The sequence below is a fragment of the Tachysurus vachellii genome, chromosome 18, assembly GCF_030014155.1.
Source record: "Tachysurus vachellii isolate PV-2020 chromosome 18, HZAU_Pvac_v1, whole genome shotgun sequence".
Taxonomy (NCBI): Eukaryota; Metazoa; Chordata; class Actinopteri; order Siluriformes; family Bagridae; genus Tachysurus; species Tachysurus vachellii.
This window is the reverse complement of record NC_083477.1, coordinates 11,974,092-12,000,383: the sequence shown is the minus strand read 5'-3', so window position 1 is coordinate 12,000,383 and position 26,292 is coordinate 11,974,092. Positions and strand designations below refer to the sequence as shown.

The following is a 26,292-nucleotide window of genomic DNA, read 5'->3' as shown; positions in this document are numbered from 1 at the left end:
CTCAAAGATTCAACACACACATTAACAACTAACTTAAAAATAACATAGAGACTAGCATAAAGTTTTCTAATGCTAGCTCTAACTCATTAGCTACAAGCAAGTGTGTGTTCTTGTTGTAGCCTATAATATAATCAGCAATATTTAGTGGTGAAATCCAGTGGGAAATGCCATCAGCAGGAATTTGAGCTATTGCTTTCCAGCAGAAGTGACCTGTGTGTAGAGGGTTTAGCGTCACTGCTGCTGTGATCTAATAGCAACATAAAGACCAATCATGGCTCTTGTAAGACATTAACCCAACCATGACCCGTCACCTCAATAAAATACTGTCTCTACACTGAGTCCACACACACACACACACACACACACACACACACATATACACACAAGCACACACACACACACACACACACGCAGTCACACACAAACACACACACACGCTGTCCTTCTCTCTCACACACATGCTCATACACATGCTCTCTCTCTCCCTCTCTCTCTCTCCCTCACTCTGAGAACAAAAGGGCGCCTCTGGGAGCTGCAGGAAGCCCCCTGAAGAGAAGAAAGGCAGGGTGCTCCTGAGCCCGACTCAATGGGCCCTTTTCACAAGAGCAGAGTGCTGTTTACCCTAGCGCAATAATGCTCCTCATTTTCCAATCATTATTCCCTTCAGTTGCCCTGGTGCTATTAGCCTGTCCACCACATCAGCCCTGCTCGCTGCCTCTTTCCCTCTCTTTTATACACACACACCAAGTCATACCTATACACACAGATTAAATCAGAGCAAATATAAACACGTTCATTCATACGCACACAACTGACAGCTGTTCGCTCCTGCTGAAAAGGGAAAGCTCATGGAACCCATTATAGTTTTCTATCTTTTCCCAGGAGTTTTCGAGCGGCCCGGAACGGTTCGTAGAAGCACCTTAGAAAACACCTCCGGAGGTTTTCTAAGGCTGTTCGTTGACCTAAAACTTTGACCAAAATGTATGTGCATGATATTAACAGCTCTGATTATTGTTCAGTCAGGATGTCCGCAAGAAAAAACAGAGAACATAATAACAGCTAGAGTTGACGGATGTAACTAATATTGGTTTAGGATATCGGACGATTTTATGAATAAATATTTGGGATCTGTAAAGAAAAAAAACAATGAATATTTAGAAACCATTAAAATCAGCACATCCTGATTGAAAAAAATACATTTAGAAATTAAATATGATGACTGAATTTAATTTAATTTATTATTTATTAATTGAATATGTTCAGAAAAAGGATTTATTTATTTATTTGTTTGTTTATTTAAACGATTTAATCATGTCATGGTAATGTGTGTAAGAGAGGACAGCATTTGTAAGTGTGTGTGTGTGTGTGTGTGTGTGTGTGCGTGCGTGCGTGCGTGCGTGCGTGTGTGTTTGTGTGTATGTGTGGATGTTACACACCAAAAATTGAGAAAAGGCCTTTTTATCTTTTCTAATTTTGGACAAGATTCACGCATTCAGTATAAAAAAAACACCTTCATTCTGTTATAGAGAGCGATTTGGGATAAAAGAAAATAATTATTTTTGTTATATTAAATAAACCTCCACATCATTTAAGATACATATCTAGCTGTGCTTCATTCAGCTCCCGGTGCTTGAGTGCTGCTAGAGCCTCCATTTTGATTTGGAACATAGACAACTTCAAATCCGGTCATTTCACATTTCTCTGTAAAAAAAACTCTACATACTTTACATAGATGAACCTTTCCTTCAGATGGAAAAGTGAGAAAATAAGAAAGCAGCTTATTAGCATGGAGCCTTGTTTTTTCCTCGTCTGTGCTGTGTAAGAGGTGTCAAAACAAGGATAAGACTTTTTTTTTATGTGCGCAAAGTGAGAAGGAGAGCCGCGAAAAGGAGAGCGAAGCTTCCTAGAAGGAGGACGAACGGGAGGAGAAGCAGGTTCAAAAAACGAGAGCGACATAAAGAAAAAGGCTGAGAAGGAGGGATGTTGGCAGAGGGAGCTGGGGAGGTTTGAAAAGCTGGCATCTTCCATACAGGGCTGCCAGGCAGGCGAACACACCAGCCTGAGTTCCCTCTGCAGACTGCCTTTTGTCTCCATCTTGGCATTTCACACTGTCTTTATTCTTTGCTTATTCTGCTACTTCATATTGGCTTGTTTGAAATCAAATCATTATTAGGCGCATCATTATCGTAGCTGCTATTAAATCATCCCTAAAGATCAGTTCCAGATTTACAGATGATTCGAAGACAAAACAATGATGTAAATACATTCTGGAATTTTTTTGTTTTGTTTCTGTGTTTGCTCAGAAATTCCCGATCTGGATTTAACTCTATGTCTGTGTTTGTCTAGTCCAGCTACAGGACACCATTTCCATTAAAGAGATTTACTAGAGAGAGAGAGAGAGAGACAGAGAGAGAGAGAGAGAGAGGGAGAGAGGGAGAGAGAGACTCAAACAGAGACAAAGTGAGGCAGAGAGACAGACAACCTCCTCTCCTGTCTCTCTTTCTCTGTCTTTCGTCTTCTCTTACATGCTTTTATTATATGTTTTTGTTTTCTTTACAGAACTGTGCTACGGCACACTGAAGGTTAAAATAAAGGTGTGAAGCGATCTGAAAAGGTAAACCAATAACTTTCATGACTGCATTTTGTAATCATTCGGATTTTTGTCCATTTCTATATAAAGACATCTTGGGACTTGGGTTCATTGTTTCTTATTTCTATATACGAATGTCAAATTAGCTGAGAAATTCTATTATTACTCTATCATCTCATGACTAATAGTTCATATCTACAAATCTATAATAAAAGATTAAGGAATAGAAAGAATATAGAAAATGGGAATGGAAAAAGGGGAAAATCACTTTTTTTTGCACTTCTTCCCTTTTTTTTTTACCAGAAAGAAATTATTGTGAGCATGTTAAGTAATCAATAATTACAATTAATAAATCAATTCAATGTTGTTCAATAACATATCAAAAGGAAATTCCACCACTATTATAAAAATAAGGGAATATTGCAGAAAACAAAATTGTGGTGTTTATCGCTCCAGTACACTTCCGCAGTCTGTACTAAGATGAACTGAAGCTGTTCTAGTGGCTCGGCAAGGCCCAACACATCACCAGGACACTTTATGGTGTTTTTTTCCTTTAATTTGTCACTTATGCATGTATAGTAATGCTAAATCATTGTGGAAATTATGAACTGCTCTCTAAAAATGGGTGCTGTATTAAAGAAAAGTGCACTTACAAGATAAAGTTGTTAATCCTATAGATTAAAATAAATAAATAAATAAATAAAATTATAGGCACTTCTATAAAAAATAAATAAATAAAATAAAAAATATATTGTGTGTAAAGTGTGTGTACATTTTTTAACCAGTTTTAATTTCTCATTCTTCGATAAACGAATGCATTTTTGAGATTAGTAATTTGCATTGTAAAAAAAACAAAATTATTAGGTATCCAAAGCATTTGATTAGAAAGTGTATAAAAAACTCCATAGAACTATATATTTATTGGTAGGACATAACCAAAATCTTTAGAAATCTTTTATATCTTTCATCCTTCCATTTCTTCCCGTTTGACACACAGACACAAAAGAGGAGCCGGGATCTGAATCAGGTCCAAGCTGAGCATTTGTGCTCCGGATGGTAAATTCGCTGCTTAATACGGCGCAAGCAGGTCGACTAAATACACTGTCGCCTTTTCACACAGTCATGAATGTTTCTGGAAAATCGAATCACAGGGGCTGTGTGGAAAAAAAAAGTCTAAAATATGAGCATTAGAGGACTAGCATTAGCATTTTATTTATTTAATCCTAGATCGAGATCCTAGCTACAGTGGCCTGGTTCAAGGCCCGGGCCGAAGCGCTCGAGCAGCAGGGTGCTGCTAGCTTTCCAAAAAATGTCACTTTGTCTTGTTTATCCGCCAAGAAGGAACACAAGGATTTTCGGCTCGCTCAAAAGCTCTGACTGCTCTCCCCGACCTTATCTCTGTCTTTGTTTCGTGCTATGTCTGAGGGACAAAACGCACTTGGCTGGAGTGTGAGCGTCGATGCACTGACGAGCAAGCAGCAGTGAGTTTCAGCCTTGTGCTACACACGCTGGAGGAGCAGAGGAAATGCAGGCGGAACGAAACACGAGTAAATCGTTTCTCAAATTCACACCATACAAGGATGTTTACACATTTTTTTAACAATCTCATATTTGTCTCCGTGTAGAACTGTGACACCTCGCTGATATCTCAGACACCTCCACTGGAAAACAGGGAAATCATTTCATGCATGAGATGCAAGTATCAATGTTTCTTTCTGTTTGGAGGGAAGACAACAGAAGACAACTAGTTGTACTACTTTTATGGTTCTCTCTCTCATTCTCATCTCTCTCTCTCTCTCTCTCTCTCTCTCTCGCACACTCTCACTCCCTCTCTCTCTCCTCCACACATGTGTTTCACATGTTCACCCTGTCCAGACTCTGTACTCAGCCCTGCTTGTTTAGGGATCTGAGGAGACACATGTTTCTAGCAGGACTGTGCGAGAGTAAGAGTGCTACGAGAAAGCTAGGTCCAAGTATGACTAACACCGAGGACACCATCCATCACTCTGTCTCTCTTTCTCCCCTCTCGCTCCCTCCACACACACACACACACACACACACACACACACACACAAACACACACACACAGACCCAAGCAGGGTCTTCCTCCATCATCAACCATATAATGCTAAACTGAGGATGATCTCATAGGTGTCAAATCTGTCCATGCCACGCTGTCCCTGTGTTACATGAGCAGAATTTATGTAACTAAGATAAAGAGAATAAACAGAATAAATCCCAGTATAATTATCAACTCATACTAATGATTTAGTATCCGGTTGATAAGGAACGCTTCTTATTATCATTGTAAATCCTAGTCTTGGAAATGCTTTGGAAACTTAGTGTCAGTTTCATGCTGCAAATAATTATTTCATTTAATGATTCGGGCAAAAAAAAAACACCTTGTCATTCAAAACAGTCCCTAAGTTCACAGATTTTTTTTTGCCCTTCAGAAGCAAATAGAGCCATCGCAGAGTGAAAGCTAGTGGAGCGATGAGCGGTCAGACAGGTTAAAAGGCCTGCGATTAAGAGAGATAAGCTGAGAGGAGGCATATTGTGAGAGCGCAAAGGCACGGCAAGACAGAGCGCTGAAAGGAGCACTGCATGGGGCGTGAAATCTCTTTTCCGGCCCGTGCCAAAGAGCTGCATTATGCCCAAATATCCACACAGTGTGGGGAACTATTGTTCAGTTCAGCTGCAGGAGCACGGTGCCGGAGACATACAACACACAACGGCGTACTGGTGTGTAACACAGATATTATTATTATTATTATTATTATTATTATTATTATTATTATTATTATTATTGTTATTATTATTATTAACTTTAAAAGAGAATTTAAAAATGATTACATGATTACAATAATTCACACTGCACAGTTTTTCATTCTTATTAAATCCTAAAAAAAATTCTCTCAAATATAAAATTGCAGTTTCAAATTTTGTCTCTTTACATAAACATGTTTAATGTCAGTGCTGTGGCAATGTGTTATATGTATATAACGTTTTATATATATATATATATATATTTTTTTTTTTTTTCTTAATGTGGCTATATGTTAATCATGGCAAATTTTCTAGTAGAACAAGTTGAAGGAATGTGCATCTTCTGTGTATAATCAGGACGATCAATTTATTACTCGGTTTATTTTACTAGCAATTACCTTTACACAGTTCACTTATTATTTCAATAGACATATTGAAAATATTTGACATTTTTTTACATACAGAGAAATGTGCCTAATTCTAAAATGTAAAGCTATTTAAGCTTTCTAGAATGTGAGAGGTGGTGTGTGTGTGTGTGTGTGTGTGTGTGTGTGTGTGTGTGTGTAAGATGAGCTCAGTCTATAGCATTATATCTCTGTCACAATACAACCGCAAATAAACACACACATGCACACACACAGTTACATATACAGTTACACAAACTCAAATCAGCCTGATTTTATCTGAAAAACACCTATTTTAAGAAGTGAAAAATTTCTCACACTGAAAACCAATAATTAGTTTGTAAAGATTTTACATCCAGTGTGAACGCATTTGTCTGTGTGAGCAGCACATGTTTAAACTGAATGTAAAATTTTATTCACATGTGTATTTTACTCTATGCCACTGAAAGTGTGTGTGTAGTCTGTGTGTCAAAACACCACTGACCTGGTGTGTGGACGAAGTAGGCCAGGTAGAGGTCGAGCTCTTTAACAGAGACTCCGATGTGATGTGGTTGGACACACAGACCGTGGTTGGTGCACTGGGGCGATTTGACGAGCCTCTCGCCGTCCGTGCTCTCCAGCGGGCTGCCCTTGAACAGGATGACCATCACCAGGTCGAGCCTCCACACCTTATCGGCCTGACGGAGGCAGTCGATGCGGCGGATTTTGCCTTTCTGGTCAGGGTTGGAGAGCACGCAGCATGGAGCCTTCTTGCCCGTAACGGTGAGCACAAAGTCCTCACGGAACTCGGGCCGGATGTCCTTGCGCAGCTTGGCCAGCAGACGCGATGCCCACTTCTGCTTGATTTCAGGTTTCTCGCCCAACAGCTCGTCCTTCACTGCCCTCTCCTCATCCTTCGACATACGCTTCTCGTGCTTCTTGAAGTACTTGCGCTTGCGCGCCTGCAGGTTGAACCAGGTGTAGGAGAAGGCACGCACATGCGGCAGCAGCGCCTCGATAAACGGATGGAACTCATCCTGCAGACGACAAGACAGAAAACAATGAATCCAAAATGCAAAGCAGTATTACAAAAACATCCTGAAGGGAAAGTAATAATATATAATAAATATATAATAATATATATATATATAATTGTTAGAACTCAATATTATATAAAGCAATATGTCTTCTTTATATTTTCTTATTTTGTTTGTGTGTGTGTGTGAATATATATATATATATATATATATATATATATATATATATATATATATATATATATATATATACATACACACACATACACACATATATATGTGCGTGTATATATATATATATATATATATATATATATATATATATATATATATATATATGAAAATAAGAAAATATTAAAAAACAACAGAATTGCAGGTCAATGAAAACTTTAAATGAAAGTTAACATATCAAATAGAATGCATATAAATTTAAAATGAATTCTAAAAGTAACCACACGAATAACAGATATACAAATTGAAAATTATTATAACTTATAATGCAAATTAAGGCTGTGAAAAAGAGTTTAGGAGCACAGATCTTGTCAATAAAAATCCCAAAATTCAGTTAGTGCAGGTAGCCATCGTTAGTCAGATCAGGCCAACACAAGTGCTGATTCCAGCAACAACAGAAGCCCCATTCACATCCCCAATAATACCTTCAGCATACAGCGCTCAGTGACAAAGCTCAAACCGCGCCACGGTGCCAGCATACCAGGGCCACCGTGCCCCAACCCCTCAGCGCCAACCCTCGCCACCATGAGCCCACGGTTCAACTGCGCCGCTTCAACACCTGCCATCACAACCTCTCTGAGCCGCAAGCATGCAGCAGAAATCCACACATGTTCACATGACCAGCATACTCACAATGCAGCAAGAGGTACAAAGAGAAAGCCGGGTAGTTACCATGTTGCACTCTCATTATAGGTTTGGCACGCTGCTCAGAGTGGGGAGGGGAAAAACCCAAAAAAGAATCAGCCTGCACCGGTTTCTTCACTGCTCGCTCGCCGCTGAAGCTACAACTGGTTTGGCAAAGTCCAAAAAATTTGGCGGAAGTTAAAGAACTTGGAGAAGACGGAAGACACTCCACTTGCTACTGAATGGAGGAGGAGAAAATTGTTTTTTGGTGATTAAAAACGAAAAACAATTTTTAAAAATTTTTTTAAGATGTCCGCAGGACAAAAGATGAGCTCTTTGCTGCTGAATTATTTCCTAGTAAAATCATGAAGGAGAAATTCAAAATTGTATTAAAATTATGACGGAATAAAAAAACGCAGGTGGTATTGCACAGAAATGAGAGTCGAACAACTGGAAAAGTCAGGTTCAAAATAAACGCTCCGTTCACAAGTTTGAGAATTAAAAAAAATAATAAATAAAAAAATAAATAAAAATAAGCCAGACAAAAAAAATCCTTGGCACGGCGTAATTGGTGATGGTGTTTGCTTAGATCTTTGCGTCCAGCAGAACACACAAGAAAAAGAATCACACATACACACATATACACACACTCACACACACATACGCTCAATCCCTCACACATACATACACACTCCTGCAAAGAAGAAGGGGGGAGCTGGCAAGAGCAAAGCGCAGAATATGGGGAGGAAAAAAAAGAGAGGCGAATCAATGTTGGACGAGCTCATACGACCGCTGGCAAACCCAAGTGCTGCTTCTTTTTTTCCCTCTCTTTCTCTCCAACACTCTCACTCGATCACTCTCTCTCTCTCGCTCTCTCTCTCTCTATACGTGTTCTTTCCCTAACCATTGCCTGAGTCTTTGCCAAAATGAGTAGGGCCCACCTATTTGGCAACAAGATGTCTGTAGCCCAGCCAATGCGTTCGCTTCAGGAGTTGAAAGGGAGGGAAAAAGAGAAGAGGGCAGCGAGAGAGAGAGAGAGAGAAAGAGACGGAGGGAGGGAGTAAAGGAGCAAGCTCGAAAGTGTAGTCCAGTCTGATGGCACACATTCTGCCAATCTGAACACTTCCTATATGCCACAGAGTTTGAACACTCCTCAGACAGCGATCTGGCCACTTTGACTGAGTCGTCGCAGTCATCGTCACGTCTGCACAGCTTTATTCCCCCACCCAAACCCCCTCTTTCTTTTTGCCACTTGCGTAATGCCTCCTTGGCACAGGGTGATGGAAGAGAGAGCACAGAGCTCCCACCAAAATCCCAACGGACCCAGCAGCCGGCAGCTGCTCCTGGATTTAGCACCTCGAAACAAAGCCATGAGAGAGCAACACGCCTCCCCATTTCACCAAATACTGATGTGTGCATGTCCGATTAAGAAACAAACACATGCCGCTCTCACGCGTCTTAGCGCCGAACCCCGGGAGCTTTATTAGAGACTCAGAGACAGGAGGGCACACTAACTATCTGACCCACTCAACATATCCATCAGCTGGGTATTTTTGGACGCTGTGTCTAATGGTGTGTTTACATTGAGCAGCAATACTACAAAGTAGAATTACACATAAGAACATTATATCACAATGTATATTATTATTATTATTATATTATATTATATATTAGCATTGTAATGTAATGGAGCGTATCGCTGCTTCAAGATGATACAATACATTATGACTAATATATTATGATAGTCACTTCGATTCACTCTTGATCCGATCTACTCTGATTCAGCGTCTATTTGATTTGATTCATGCCCGATTCAATACGATTCAGTTCAGTTACATTTAAGTTTTGCAAAGATTTTGTCAAGATTCCTTTCATCCAAACTTCTAACTTGGTACTATGATGTTCTCTCTCTCTTTCTCTCTCTCACACACAAACACACACACACACACACACACACACACACACACACACACACACACACACACACACCTGTTCTTCAAATGCGATCTGCATCAATTTTTGATGCCAATTCAATTTCGACCATTTTCCTTTTCTCTTCGAACCACATCGAGGCTTGTAAACCGATGTGGCCGCGTCAGAGCCCATCGGAAAAATTTTCCGAATTGGAGACATTTATTTATTTATATTTTTACTTTACACCCTTATTATATTTAAAACAGGCATTAAATATCTCACTTTGCTATAAAGACGTCGGTTATTTTTCTTTCATTTTTTTTTCTATAACCACCGCTCAAAGTGGACAAAATCACATATGGCAGATGAGCTCAGTCGAACGTCTAACACTTGACGTGAGCCATAAGCTTCTCTGTCCTGAATTTACAGACTGTGTTGCAACTGAATGACTTGGGAGCAAGAACAAACAAAGGCCCACAAATGAATGGCTTTTCTATATAAGCCTGGAAACATGCACGGGCAGAGAATGAGAATTAATGTGATCTGTAATTGAAGAAATGTGCAACTGAGACTGAAATATATATCCTATATAGTCTGGGCTCCAGGCCGATATTAAACTGGTTATGGTTGCTGCCAGTAGATACTTTCTGCCTACGAATCCGAACGTAACCGCAACTTGGACACGTAGTACCAGACTATCATACACATGCAAATAGCCATTAAATCAAACAAGCCATACACGGCACCAGCTGAAGTGTGTGGTGATAATAGTGGCTATACAAATCCACCTGTCACAACGCAAACATGCCTCTTATTTACCTTAAACCTCTTCATTACTATGATCTCTTTCACACAGGATTCAATGTGTCAAAAACAGCACCTGCTTGAGCTCTATTGTAAGATGCTAATTGAAGCCCAACCTGAAGTGAGGTGCATTTGTTTATGAATGTCAGTTGGTTCAGATGCAGGAAAAAGACCATATGTAAAACAAACAATCTGCTTTGTGTGTGAAATACAGTCTTTAATGACTTCCTCCGGATCTAGAGCTTGAGCTTATACCGTCTATAATTGGACATGAATTTAAATCATGGCTTTAGATGGAGAATCTTGTTTATCTTAAAGTGTGTATCAAACGTATTCTTGTTCATATAAAACCTGAATATCGATGTACCGAGGCAAAACACCTGCACTACATCTATACGTAGCGTAAGTCTACACTAAATAACAGTTTAGTATTTTGACTTTGTACTACTTACAAGCCTCACACACTATTTACTGCTGCAGGGATTTTGCTGGAGCTCGCAACTCACGTCAAGAACAGGCAAGGAAATTGTCACTCACAATTGTAATGGAGTATATAAAGGTTCACTTCTGCTCCATTCACAGACCCAGTAAACTATCAGTGGACTGAACTGGGGGATAAAATAAAAAAGACTGTAGAAGAACTGATAAACGGTCGGGAAAAAAAAAACCTAGCCGTAGTTCAGTGCTTCTAGTTTTGTTATAACCATTATGAACAATCAAAAGCATCTCAGATTGTCTTATTAACAGCCATAAGCTAATCACTTATGTCAATCGCTAATAATAGTTACACGTTAAAAGGTAACTGTTCAGGTTGTTCGGACTCGAGGAGGAAATTGAACTGAGGTCAGTGAGAAAAATCAATTCAATCTCATTCCTGAAGAAACGGCAGCTGAACGTTTACTGTGGTATGTAGATAAGCAAATTTCAATTAGAAACTAGCAGTACATGTTTGTTTATTTATTTGTTTCCTATTTTTAATTTGATCTAGACCTGGATAATGTGTACAGGAAACCCATATTACAGAAGACCCAGCTCAATCTGTAATCATATCCTGTATCCAGGCCCATTGATCACTGGAGCAAATGAAATACATTCCCAAAATTTTTCTGAATTGTCATCACATAGCATCGAGCGAGCTTATCTGTTATCTATGCGTCAAGTGTCATGTCTGGTCCGTCAGCTTGGCCGCCGAGGATGAAGACCTCGGGTCCTCTGCCAACTCAATTAAACAGGCCGAGCGTGTGCATGCGTGTGTGTTTTTCCTCCTTACCCTGCACTTACAATATTAATGCTTAAAAAAGAGACAAGACACCATCACCGCAAGTGTCTGCCAGCTTCCGCATGGAAATGAACGAGCTGGAAACGCGGCTTGGCATCCGACGCTGACCGAGCATTTGTGTTATTTTGTCGCCGTTGGTAAAAATCTGGTTCCAATTAATAAGAACAGAAATACACCCAAACACCTACAAATAAATGCAGCTAAATTACAACTTGGCCTGGGAAAAAAAAAAAAACGTGTTTAGCTCCTAAGCATGAATTCTGAATAATGGAAGTGTGTAATTTCACAGCCTGCGAATAAAAAAAAAATCTCTTGTGTGGCCAAACTCATTAGCTAATATATTTTCCTGGCATAAAATGTTTAAAATCCATATGCACAGAGTAAAATGGAAAGAGATAACGCCTGCAAATAATCTCTCTTTAACCCACACTACTGATAAAGTCTCTGTACTCTATATTGTATCACTTGATATTAAAAAAAAGGCAAAAGATTCATCAAAAACATTATTACTGATGATGAACATAAATTAATATAATAGTCTCAGGTGAGAAATTGTAACTGTTTGTCGGCGTATTCAAATTAAGATCTAAACTCAACATATATTTAAGTTTTTAAAAAGTGGGTCAGAAACACATACAAAAGAAATCGCTTTTTTAACCACTGGTAAATCAAACGGCATAATAATTGCAAAGAAGAACGGGCCTTTGTCATCTATCTCACATGTTTTAATCTGGCTGCTAATGCAAAGCACTTTACATTTGCATGAAGAGCCACATAACTTTATCTGGATTATCAAGTGTGTGCTACAATGCTGATGGAAAAACCCACCGAAAAATGCTCCGAAAAACACAATTCCTTAGTCGTAGGATTTCCACGTTATATAAAATTTTTATATAAAATACATAAATGAATAAACAAATAAACGATGGCTCATGCATGCTACTAATGAGGAGCTGCTCTATTTTAGAGAAGGCTGTAACGGCTTTGTTCTCTCGCTTTGTCCTGGTACTCGGTGCGGACGCATAAGCACAGTCGGACGAACTGGGAGCCAAGAAACAAATTAACTCTTTATGCAAACACAGAGAAGTCTTTCTGGCTGAGAGAATTTAACCCTGATACACTGAGAAGGTCCAGGAATATGTAAAATAAATGTAAAAGGTTACGCTGCTTCCTGAGGCGTAAAGTTCTAAAGCACTTTTTAAAATTTTAGAACATTTGACAGGACGAACCTGTAAATATTTTGCACATGAAGCACTAAATAGCACTCATTGCTCACTCATAGCACTAAACTACTGTATATCTCTTCTTATTTTTTTAAGAATTACACAATTATGTTAAATGTACTGAGTTGAATAAAATCAAAAAGAGTCTATTTTATTCAACTCAGCTCAGTTGAGAAATATCGAGCCCTGTGTTGGTATAGTCGGACTTTGCTGTGTCCCAGTAATCATATTCTGAGTGGTCAAAAGGCTTATTGGCTCATGATCTGAGTTTGAGTATTGAGAAACATAATTAGGCATAAATCTATACACTTATCACAGTATTCCTTGACTTTAGGCTACGTAGCTGATTAATTCAATACAGTGTTTATTTGGCATGGTTGTGCTAGGATATTCATATGACCTATATTAAAATTCTAAGAGGATTCATCAAAATGCATAATTAGGCCAGTTAACTCTACATCCTCATTTTATTTCTTGGAATTTCTTGAAACTAGCCAAATTTGATTGCATAATGTGTGTCCAGTTCAAAGTTCTTGCATTTGTGCAACAATTTAGCAGACTCAATTACATGGCTTTAATTCACTAAGCGCTGAACTAGTTATAGTCGTTCACTCTGGACTGGATCAGTCTCTTTTGGAAAAGCATTTGGAAAGGCCGCTTGGCGTCGGATTCCCTTGAGGGATTTAAGATTTCAAGAGCGCTTCACTCTTCCCGCACTCGACGCGGACGCACATCGCATTAATATCATGAAAGCCATTTATCAAAAAGACGAAAAAGCTCCATCGCTAACTTATATTTTCCTCTGGCAACATTTACTGAAGAACAACAAAACTAAAGCACCGTGCGGTTGAAAACCTAAACGCAGGCTGGTTCTCATCAGAAAGCAGACAAACACTCTATGAAAGAAAAAAAAAATCCTAATTTAAATGTTTTCCACGTTTCCAAAATTTTTTTTTTTTTTTTTTTTTTTTTTTTAACACAAAGACTGTGCTCCCCCAGTAAGAACTATAAAACTGCAGTGCGTTAATTTACTGCGTTTCAAATGAATGCTGAATAATGTCTATTTTGTCAAAAGGGTGAGCTAATGACAAAGCATGGAGCAATAAATTTTGGTTTTAAAAACTTGCATCCTTACATATATATGAGGCTAATTTGATACAGATCGGCGCTCCACCCAAACCCAAGAGACTGGTGAGGTTTGTTAATGGAAAAGCTGCTGGAGCAAAACTGAAATTTGTCCTGCTGGAAGGCCTACGGAGATTACTGCAAAAAATATTGGCAGAACTTAAACTCACTGGCTTGGGAGAAAGAATGTAACGCACCCATATTTATGAAGCACATCATTAAAAATGACAACACAGAAGCCGTTCTGCATGTGAATTTATTAGTGTGGACTGATGGAGTCGCACTGTTTCCAGCAGCAGAAACAAAAGGTGGCTGTTGAGAAAGGCATAAGAACTTTGTCTCTTTGTGCTGCCTTAGACTTTATTGTTGCAAATGTGCTTTTTACACCTATGTGTTATCAAGTAATCTCATCAATCATTTTAGATTTACATTTTCTGATAAAATTTGGAATAACGCTTCACATGGCCATCATCATAGGCTGGAGACGTATATTCAAGCGTTTAAAAGCTGCTCAGGTTTATCTCTGACCTGCTTGTGGTTTTTCTGCATCGCTGCACAGGTCGATTTGGGTTCGGAGCGGCGTGCTGTGTGTCCCTGACTGTGACCCTGACCTCCTCCAGGGAGGACGGATTCTAACTTTGCTCTCCGACCCCACATTCACACAGAGAGTCTGTGCCAGAAACTGCATGTGTAAGGATATTCTAAAAAACATGGTTTGTATCTATCCATTTAAAAAAATAATCCTGTCCACACATGATGCAAAAGTAATGCAAAAATAAACTAATAAATAAATAAATAAATGATTAGAAACCATGAGCATGCCAGGCCAGTGGGTGGCGCTAACACTAGGCTGTAATAATAAAACAGTTACATAAAATAACATCTGATCTTCAGCTGTGAGTTCTAGCACAGTTTATAACACGCACAAACATACGCGGCGCAGACTGAGGTTATGTAAAACGTCAGTGTTTTTTTTTAAAAAGTTTCTCTAATTTAAGGGTGCTTAAAAAAAGCTTCTTGTTCAGTGACCTATTAGGTCTTTTTACATCCACCCATTGTCAGAATCAGTAAGTAGTGTTTATATGTATCCTAAACATACTCAAATACTTGCTTACAATGTGCATTACATGTCATATTCTGTCTCCTGTAATGACCAGCACTTTCTAATGGACACAAAATTTAAAACATAAAACGTAGCATCGCTAAACACTGCTTAGTATTTTTGAATCCGATAAAGAGTAGTCGAACTTAACTGTTTACATTGTAATTTTTTCCTATTTACAGGACTGTTTCAGATCGACGCCACCTCCTTTCATTGTTTCGAAATTTCATCCAGACGGGGCTCAGTTCTCATAAAGGCTTTTCAACCTGACTGAGCTTTCGATCCGATTACTATCCGATGTCCTGATCGCTTGGTTGCATGTGAACGTATAGATCGAGGTCAAAACTCAGAGAATAAACGTCACTTTCAGAAATATCTGTAGCCATGCGGATGATTGTTTTGCAAGGAAAAGCCAGAAAAAGTGAGACAGCAGACTGAGAGAAGGGTGTGTGTGCAAGAGTCATTTGCTAGCTCATGGTGGCATGGGGATGCCAGCCCAGACATGTCAGCGTGCCAGCACGGAGAGCACTCCACTACAAAAAAGACAGCAGAGCAAAGCCACGCACGGTCATCTTCTCTGTGTCAGAAGGTTGACACACTGGAGCAAACACACACACACACACACACACACACAGAGGCTTTCACACTCAGAAAATGAAACTGGTGTGATTACACTTATGTAGAGGTGTTACCCAAGGAGCAGGTGTGTCAATGTGTGTGTGTGTGTGTGTGTGTGTGTGTGTGTGCTCTGGCACAGGTAATAGACATGTCTGCACTTCCTTCTCTAACATTCTGCTGCTGGTCTGTTTTGCTTTCTCCATAGACACACTGAGATGACTCATAACGCTCGATAAAAGATAGTGTCGAGGAGGACGAAGCCATGCAGCAGCCGTGTTTCACACACACCTCAAGCATCAAAACACTCAAACTTTTATCTTATTTAGTAGCATCCAGTGCATCCATTCTTCAACACCTGCACTAACTAGTGATAGTCTCACTTTCCATCTTATCAGTGCGTCCATCTTTTTCCTTTGTAGAGCAAACAAACCGTCCAAGTATCAGTTCAACTCCGAATACCTGAGTGGCAGGCAGCAGGGAAATCTGGGTATCAAATGAAAACAAACTATATCTCATGTCTATCTCACTATCTGTGTCCAACGAAGGTTTTTGTTTATCTGTTGTTTAGGGAAGGTGTTACTGTAAAAACTGTAGCACACACAAGGAAACTCCATTTTATGTCCCATGAGTCTATTTAGACGCATTAATCAATTATGCAGGACAATTTTATTCCTTTAATTAAAATACAAACAATGCACCGCCAGAGTCCCAGAGTTTAAGCCTTTGTACCTTTTCTTCCTGACTGTATTCTTGCTTCTGTACTAAACTAAATACTAGAGAAACCTTGTAAAAGTCCTTTTGGTAATCAATCTACTCATTACCCTTGCACCAGCTCATTATTTAAGACCACACAAGGAATAATAAAGAACAAACAAGTACTTTACCACTGAAAAAGAAAAAAAAAATTCACACACACGCACTGATCACGGGCCAGGCAGCGATGCAAAAAGATCTTTGAAGCGGTGCTTGGCGTGGTTTGTAATTATCCCAGTTTACAAATCGGAGCGTTACTACGTGTGAAATATCTGCAAGCAATTTGTGGCCGTGGAGGCAGCGAAGGCGCAGCGTGGCATCATACTGCATCCCAATGGGCATGTACAGCACATTCCTACCCCACTGCCACCGCCGCACTCGGGGACGAGTGTTTATAAGATTCCCCGACATCATCCAAAAGCACTTTAAAGGAACATTAGAGTGTTTAAAGGTAGTGTCTGTTGATTGCATATGAAGTGTGTGAGCAGTTACCACAAACAATCATTTCAACACATTCCCTGTGCAACCACCAAGAACCTTCTGTTTTTCTTTGCAAACATAGAGCATGCTGAAATTTTTTGCCATTGTAAACATGCTACGGACGAAAGAAAATCGGATACAAATTTTCTCTTAAGAAGCTAATGTGGTCTTTGTGATATCCGCTGTAGAAACAATTCTAATTATTGTTGCACGCTTTGTTTCATCGAGATCCATCTAGTTCTTACTCTCTAACCCTACAAACATCAACATTACCATAAGTTTTCTGCTGAAATATACAACTTTACCTAGATCTCACACATCTCAGTGTTTTCTCTTCATCCCACATAGCAGAAGGTGAGAAAAAGGTGCATTGTGATGTAAACCTATAGCTTCAGGAAATAAACATAAAAATAAGAAAATCTCTTTGTAGTGCTTTAGTGCTTATTACAGCAACAACAGAATGCTATTGGACAACTTTCTCACTGCCTTTAAACTCTTTTAACAGTGTGTGTCTGAACTAAATACTGTTTTTTCAAGCCCATTGCATTAGACAGGAAGCGAGAAGGAGATACTGTATGTTGCTAATATCCGATAAAATCAAGTAATTACAGGTTAAAAATATGTTGTATTTATGTAAATGGTGTTTGGCTGGTTTTCCAAACCCAATACATGGAGATATGTCAATAACTGCAGTTGGTAAAACATTTCTGAAGAATGATGAGTAACAGATCACAGTTTAATGGGCAAAGAAATGATCGAAATCTCCCACGGTCAAATTTACTGGCTGTTTATTATTCCTCTTCTGGTCGAGTTGCTTTGATGTGCCGATAGCATTGTTATTGTAGCATTATCTGAAATCTCGAGCCTACTTAACTTGGGTCTGATTTCAACATACCACAAAGTTATCTGCATGGGCCGATGCGCGCGGCTGGCACCACTCTGGTTTTCGTGTTCATTGAGATTCAAGCCGAGGCTTAGCATTGTCAGGCCTATAGAGAACGCTGGTGAGGAGAGAAAACCTTTGAAAACGCAATTAGCTCAGCATGTCAGCACAAATCGTGGGTTTTTATTCACGCATGAACATGCTACTTTGACATGCCTGAAAAAAAAGGCAAAAAATGCAACACTTTGATTGCATACAAAGGGGTCTTTGTTATAAATATTTATATATAGATACGTATAATGAAGAAGAAAAAAAGAAGAAGAAGAGGAAGAAGAGGAAGAAGAAGAAGAAGAAGAAGAAGACTAGTTGGGGGGGACAAACAAAGTATCAGATCAAACAAATAGACTAGGCTCCTATGACACTGACCACCAGTGTTCCTCTCAGTCAGCCGAGCTCTGACATCATCTGACTACTCCACGCTTGCAGCACTCTGGCTCTGAATGGACAAAGGGCAGTCCACACCATGTATAAACTGCTCTAAGACCTTCTAACCTTAACCAATCATGCCCTGGATTTTGCCCCCCTGCTCTCCTCTTTGGTGGAGAATAATGAGCGCTTCATATGACGGGTAATGCAGTAGTACAGTCCGTCCTGTAACTGAAGGAGTAAGTGCTTTTCACAAAAAAGCTTCAGTCAAATTGATTAGCTGCACACTTGAGCTCCAGTCTGAGTATATGGTATCAGTCTGACTTCCAGATACCTGAACAAAAGGTGGAGAGGAGGAGAAGAAAGTATACGTAAAGGATTCAAGACTTTTCCTTACAGCTGGGAGAATCTGGGCAGCAGATGTTAAGGTGAAAAAGGAGTAAAAAACATATTCCTCGCTCTTTGACATAACGTCATGACTCGGAAGAGGCCTCTTGCAGAACAAGAGAAAGAGCGGAACGGATGGAACGTGGTCCTCGTTAGGAAGCACTAGCATAAAAGAAGCTGTTTCCCTGGAAGTAATCAAGTGTTAACAATATTAATTATATAAAAGTATTTTTGTTGAAATTTACTGATCGAATAATGGAACTGTCAGGTCAAAGCTCCTGTCCTGCAGGTTACATTTCTACCAGCTCAATCCCTTTTCCTCCACAGGACCATTTAACAAATATTAATTGAGCTACTAAAGCAATGGAATTTACATCTAAAGTCAAAAGGCGAGGGTGAGTTAAATGTTAAAAAAAAATGTAATGAAACGTGGCAATACTACATTAAATCTGACTGAATGAAATACATCCCAATACAAATTGCAATGGCAACTAAGTGTGAATAGATTTGAAAATGTGCAAGTTTTAACCACGCCCCAACACTAACCATCATAATCATCATAATTCTTTTTTTTTTTTTTAATTGAGCTGCACAAATTGTTACAAATGTCACAAAAGTGTGAGACCATGCTGATTGCATGACAACAGTGCCGTACTGCTAAACTCCTAAACTGTGGGACCACGCAGGTTCACACAAACAGGGCATTTGCCGAACGCTGAATGCTCCGCAATCAAAGAAATAAAGGGGCAATCTAGCACACAAACAAGAGATTTCCCCATCGCCAGTGCCAACGCAGCCGGGCCCTCCTCTTGCAGAACAAGGGAAGTACTATTGACTAAATCCCCCTCCTCCTCCTCACTGCTTCTCTGTCATTCTCCTGCTGTACTATTTTTCTCTCTTTGGTCGGCCCCCTTTGCCAGTCTGTGAGGCGCGGTGCCAACCCTTTCCACCGCTGGGCACTCTGCCCTGCCCTTTATGCAAATGCTTTAGCGCCGGCCCCAAACTCACAACCCTGTCTGTCTCCTCCTCTCTCACAGGCTTTCTTTCTCTTGTTCTTCTTGCACCCTTTCATTGTCACTCTTCATCACCATCCCCAAGCACTCACCACCATTACTGATCCTCTTTATCCTCACTCACTCTCTTGCTTTTCTTAGTGACTCTTCTTCTTGTCTTTCATACTCTCTTTTCATTCCCTACATTCCCTCTACTAAAAAAAAAACCCTAGATATCAGGCTGTCAGTCTGAGAATGTCTTCCCTTTGGTAGGGTGTCATTGAAGAGCATGTAAAGACATACAAAAGTAAAGAGCCCACAGGTGTGTCCAGACTTGGTCTTGGCAACAGAAACAGGAGAGGGTGTGCAATACACACAGAGAGAGAGAGAGAGAGAGGGAGAGAGAGAGAGAGAGAGAGGCTCATTGCACCACGGCTAATTTCTGTGTCTCAGTTAATCAACAATTAATTAATTAAACTCTAGCCAAAAAGAGTAAAAGAAAGAGTAAAAACCTAAAGAAAAACTCCATTATTTAAACACATTACCTATAAAATATTTTGGACGTGCTTAGCAGTTGTGGTGCTCATCTTTTTCTCACCTTCTTCTGGTGCTCATAATTTAATATAGTGGACTACTAGGTTGACGTGACATGGTGACATTGCTAGTGCAGTCCCAAAGGCATTTAATGAAGTAAATTAATTAATTAATGAAATTAATTAACCGTTAGATCCAAAACCCAACAATAAAGAAAGTTTCTTTCACTCTTTTTCACTCAACCAACGTACAATGCCGTTTTAATGTGAAAAAATTAGAGAATGCACTTTAGATTGCCAGAACAATGCAGTTCCCCAACGGTAATGATGGCAAATTTAGCATTTACATTTATGGCATTTAGCAGACATCCTTATCCAGAGTGACATGCATTTTAATTTAGATTTATACAACTGAGCAATTGAGGGTTAAGGGCCTTGCTCAGGGGCCCAGCAGTGGCAGCTTGATGGACCTGGGATTCAAACTCATGACCCTCTGATCAGTAATCCATCGCCTTAACCACTAGACTACCACATCCCCCATGACAGCTAAAGCTTTGAAACATTACTTACTTGAGTCAGAGAGTAATAAAGATGCCCATAACTCCTATTATGCTTTTTTCCTTTTTGGGGTGTTTTTACATACAATATTAGATTATTAAGCCCTTTTCTATTGATTTGAAATCTTCTTAAGCTTTGAAATTATTATCTTAGACATTATTATTATTATTATTATTATTATTATTATTATTATTATTATAATTGTTGTTGTTGTTGTTGTTGTTGTGATTACAAGACAATAGACAGATAGATAGATAGATAGATAGATAGATAGATAGATAGATAGAAAAATAAAACAGAATTTCATTGCAAAATATTAATATGCAAGTAATTCAGTGAGTTTTTCCTTTAACTGACTATGTCTTAACACACACGCTGTACTTCCCTGTTAGCAGTCTGTTAAAATCAATAAATCAATCCAATTTGTTTTGTCATTTTTTTCATTGTACTGCTGTGGGTTATGAACAGAAATGCAGTTTACTAGTTTATTAGAGAAGAACTTAACTAAGGGTCTAATAAAGTTACCCTGGCTAAGAAGAAATATTTCCTGCTCAGTACTAGAATATTTAAAGGTGTTTGACGTGAGCAATACACCCTTTTCCTATCGGTAAATATGACTGCCCACATCCCTTTCCCCTCTTCCTGAGCAAACTTCCTCATGTTGAATTAATAAAGATGCTGCGACCTCCCAGCAGCAGGAAACCAGAGAGCTGACGACCGACAGCAGCAGGAGGGGTAAACAAAAACACGGCAACAGCCAATCCCGGCTTTGAACTGTCCCCATGGCGATACTTAGACACCCATAGCCAGTGGGGACACAGCATGCGAATGAGATGGCTTCAAACTAAAAGACTTAATTGGCTGGAGGGAAGCACAGAGACACGCCCCCTTCCTCAACAGGGCCCAATTTGGCAGTTGGAGGTCCCCAAAAGCATTAGCAGGGGTGTTCGTTTTACACAAAAATTTAATAAATGGAAAAGCACACAGAATTAACGCTCCAAATGCTATAAACATGCTGTACTTCAACCTGCCATTCCAAACAGGTGTTTCTCTCTCTCTCTCTCTCTCTCTCTCTCTCTCTCTCTCTCGCTCTCTCTCTCTCTATATACAGAAACTCACTGGCCACTTTAATTGTACCTCTGCTCATTCGTGCAATTATCCAGTCATATGTCATCAGCACAACTTCAGTCATCATATCACATCTTCAGTCACTGGTCATATCAAATATCTTAATGAGATAATTAATTTAACCTCAGTGACTTTGACCGTGTTAGGGTTCTTGGTGCCAGATGGGCTGGTTTGAGAAATGATTGCTAATCTCCTGGGATTTTCACACAACAGTCTCTAGAGTTTACACAGAACAATTAGAGGAGAATGGTTTAATCGGTCACTCAAAGAACCACTCTTTACAACTACGGTGAGCTGAAAAGCATCAATACGCCTACCATGTCAAAGGTGAAACAGTAGACAGTATAAGGCAGGAGAAGAACATATCAGGTTCTGCAGATGTCAGTAATAAACAGGGACCTGAGTCTACACAGGGAACAAGCAACCCAAAACATGATAGTTACAGATTGGAAAAGGGCCAGGCAATATGTTTTTTCAGAATCTCTGTGCACTTGTTTTTTCAACCTGCAATTATGTAGCTCTGTGGAATGAGGCACAGGTTTGGTGGGTATCACAGAATGGAAATGAATAAGGTCTTTTACTTTAAGCTCCCAGATCAGGATTGGTAACTATGGGATTTACTAAGAGAGTCTCTCTCTCTCTCTCTCTCTCTCTCTCTCTCTTTCACTCTCACTCACTCTGGAGAGACGTAATTGGGTTATGGAACACAACCACATCATTGTTTTAACAGTAGAGGGATTGTACCAGCCAAAGTCCCACTAGCAACATGCCTCACTCACAACAAATGTATTTTAAGGCAGGATGCATATCTTTTTTTTCTGGACATGGGCACCACTTCTTGATTCTGCTACAGGAGAGAAAAGAAGAGAGTGCAGACTGAGAGTCTCGATTATACATACATATCTACATTGCCCTGATCTTGGCGCAGTACGAGTCTTCTAACTGGTTTAATGTGGTTATGATACATTCACATTCCTCCCAGTCTTGGGGGAAATACAATATGCCTCTATCGGCTGTTTTAATCACGTTGCACTTCCAGGGCAAAGAAACAGGAGAATACAAATAGCTTTGCGGAAGAAAAAATCCTTCTGCAAATAGAGCCCCTTAATATATGGATACATCTGCAGATGTTAAAGGCGGAAGACATGATAAATGACTGTAAAAAGATTATCAAAAAGGCAATCGTTGCAAAAGGGACTGATATCAACAACTGAGTAGCTCTAATGGTGTATTTGTATCCTTACTTTTTATAGAGCACAGTCCTGTTTATTTACATTTATTTAAGCAGGACTGGAGAAGGCTAGAAATTAAAGCTAGCAGTCAATGCTACACTTGCTCTCCTGGTTGAGATTTGAAAGAGGCTCTATGAAAGCCCATTTGTTCCTGTGCTGGGTGCGTTTTCTCAGCTCACATATGGCTCCTATTCGAGACATATTCATCTGGCATGTCAGGCCCTCTGCAGCTGGACCGAGGAGTGAGAGACAGAAGCAGGAATAATAGAAAGAGTGCATGGCTGAAAAAGACGCCAAACCCAAAGTAAGGTGTGAGAGAGGCAGAAGTTTTACGATCTGACTAATAACAAATCTGCATAAACGATTCTGTGGCCCTATTTAATCACCGAAGGCTGCAGTCTCATCTGCTCAATGAGCTGTAAGAAATCCACTCTGTCTCAGAATTTGCTGTCAGTACCAAAAAGGGAGAGCCTAGAGGAGTCTTAAATTAGCATTACTGTCCTGGCATGTAAAGCTAAGGACAAACACATACCCAGCTGCTTCCTACAGCCACGTTCTCTCCACTGTATTGAACACAAGGAAATACAGAGGATGCAACTTTAAATTAAACTGGAATAAATCGTGTACTTTTCCATGTCGATTCTATATATATTCTAGGGGTAAAACCTTTGGCTGACGAACAAAAGCACAATTACTTCGAGACACCAGTCTGACTCAGTGGCCTCTGCTGGTGTGCTTCCTACTTACAGAAAAGTTGAAAAATGTCATGCAAAAACAATTATAAGAAAACATAGGAACAGACACCTTATGCCTTGTTCTTGACGAAGTTTGTGTTGATTATTTGGATATTATTTTAAATGATTAATGTCACTCTGCATTACTACGCTACGTACAGTATAGACTCTACAATGCTATTTTAGAGACTATCCATAGAGAATACTGAAAAAACTACACCTTAAACTTCTTTCTTTTCGTTCACTGTCATTTTAAAACAAAATGGGCGAAAATTCATCACTAAGCACATTATCCTTGTCAGAGTTGTTGTTGGTCCAGAGCTTATCCCACACACTCACACATTTACACCTAGGCATTTAAGAGTTCCCAGTCCTTTAAGGGATGAAAGAAAACCAGAGAACACAGGAAAAATATGCAAAACTCCACACAGATATACTCAAACTCAATGTACCATCTTAATATGGGCACATTACCTTTACTCTCAGTTGTTTTCTGATATATGATAAAGTAAATGTAAATGTCATGTCATTGAGGTAGCAGTTCGAAATCACACTTAAAAACATTCAATCAGTTTTACTGAAAAAATCTGCAGTTTTGTTTCCATCCATACTATCAGTAATAACAACACCCATATAATGTACCATGTGCTGTAATCATTGTGCTAGATGAACCTTATTAAAAACTCAATCAGCAGGAAATGGTCATTTATTTACTGCAAATCTTTGAATGAAGTAATCTGGATCGAATCGCTGCTCGAGACAACGTCGGCCGAGGCACAGTCTGGTTGACAGTAAAGGATTTTTAGTAGGCGGGTTAATTAGTGTGTGGATGACATAATGAGTGCTCAGAGACAGAAATATACAGGTTTGTGCAAGCAGACATCTTACTCTCCTAGTGGAATATACCATCATGCAATTGAATTATATTGAGAAAATAGAAAAATACTCGCCAGTCTCAAACAATATTTTGTGAAGAGGGAAAACTACAGGTCACAGCTGAAATGTTCAACCATGACTTGATGATGTTATATTGATGTGCTAAGCTACATTTGAAAAATTTATAAGCAGAGGATAAATGTTTGCTCTCAGTAACTCATACACTCAGGCTGATTTCCTGAAACTCCACATTAATGCAACTAGCCCACTAGCTTCCTGTACTTTTAATTACATTACAAAATATTACCAATCAAAACTTAGGACTGGATAACACACTGGACTAGGCTTTCACTTATCCACTGTGTGTGTGTGTGTGTGTGTGTGTGTGTGTGTGTGTGTGTGTGTGTGTGTGTGTGTGTGTGTGTGTGTGTGTGTGTGTGTGAACTGTCCAGACCGCAACTGTCAGCCCCCCAATTTGAAATGTTTAAATGCAGGAAAACATAAAAACTATAAATACAAGGAAAATATGTGCACCCCTGTGTATTTTTTTTGCATACAATTGCTGAAATATTGAAGAATGTGAATGTTTGTCCCAGGTGCTGAACTATTGAACAGTAAAAGACAGAATGCGATCTCTGCCCTGCAATGTGTCACACTACACTGGGCCTGTCTGAAAAAGGCCTACAGCCTGTGGCCTGAAACCATAGCCAGCAAAGACTCACAGGAATCTCTCACCCTCACACACACACACACACACACACACCCTCCCTTGTTCTCTCTCTCTCTCTCTCTCTCTCTCTCTCTCTCTCTCTCTCTCTGTTTGCTCACAGCTGCCGAGTCTCCGCTAGGTTCATGTTAGGTAAAGATATGCTATATTATGCAACAGAGTATAGATTTCCACCGCTGGCTCTGAACCAACTTCCTGCTTGCACGAAGAAAAAGAGAAAGGCTAAGAATGAGAGAAGAGGCTATGTCTTCTCGTCTATAATGTAGGCCTAACACCATAAGTATAAGCCACACCAACCAGAAATCACATAGAAAAAGCTTTTATTATTGACTTGTGTTGTGGTTCTGTTTTCAAAAAGCACCATAATAACAGTTATACTGGTAGAAAAAACTCTTCCTGTTGAGTGTTTAGCTCCTCAACTGTCTGACACTCCACAAACTCCCTCTTTCTTCTTCTATCACTCTCTGTGGCTCTCATTGGATATCTGGATAAACACTTTAGAGTGAAAAATAAAATTATACAACTTCCTGTCATGGTCACAGAGGCTTTCTGGCTTAATAATGCGTACTGAGAATTGCTTCAGGTAGTCCACAGCACTTATTAGTTACAGAGATTCTTAGCTAACTCTAAAGTTCTATCACCTCGTGGATACAGACAAAACATTCACAAATTCATCACTATTTACAAAACGTGTGAAAAAGGGATACGTGTATAATAAGTGTTCCAGCTTTAATGTTGGACTAACCAATCAGATGTCGGGTCATCTCTGAAAATAACCAATCGCTGCTGCTGTGAAGTGCTTTGATGTTACTACGATCTCTAATTACGGATGCAGGTTTGTGCATTGGGAAAACGTGCTAATTTAATGCTTTGGACATGAAGACAGG

At 39.5% G+C, this 26,292-nt stretch overlaps 1 protein-coding gene across 7 annotated transcripts in view; it reads right to left on the bottom strand.

Annotated features, from left to right (window-relative positions):
* The window catches only part of nfixb (nuclear factor I/Xb), a 127,152-nt gene that overhangs the window by 79,112 nt on the left and 21,748 nt on the right, over nt 1-26,292 (bottom strand). For 6 of the 7 annotated variants that reach the window (XM_060893238.1, XM_060893235.1, XM_060893236.1 and 3 more), the window contains one exon: nt 6,245-6,776. In XM_060893238.1, the coding sequence (XP_060749221.1) occupies nt 6,245-6,776 (532 nt within the window). Of the gene's footprint in view, nt 1-6,244; nt 6,777-7,679; nt 7,834-26,292 lie in introns of those variants that run through there. The other variant, XM_060893239.1, reaches the window with a different exon arrangement.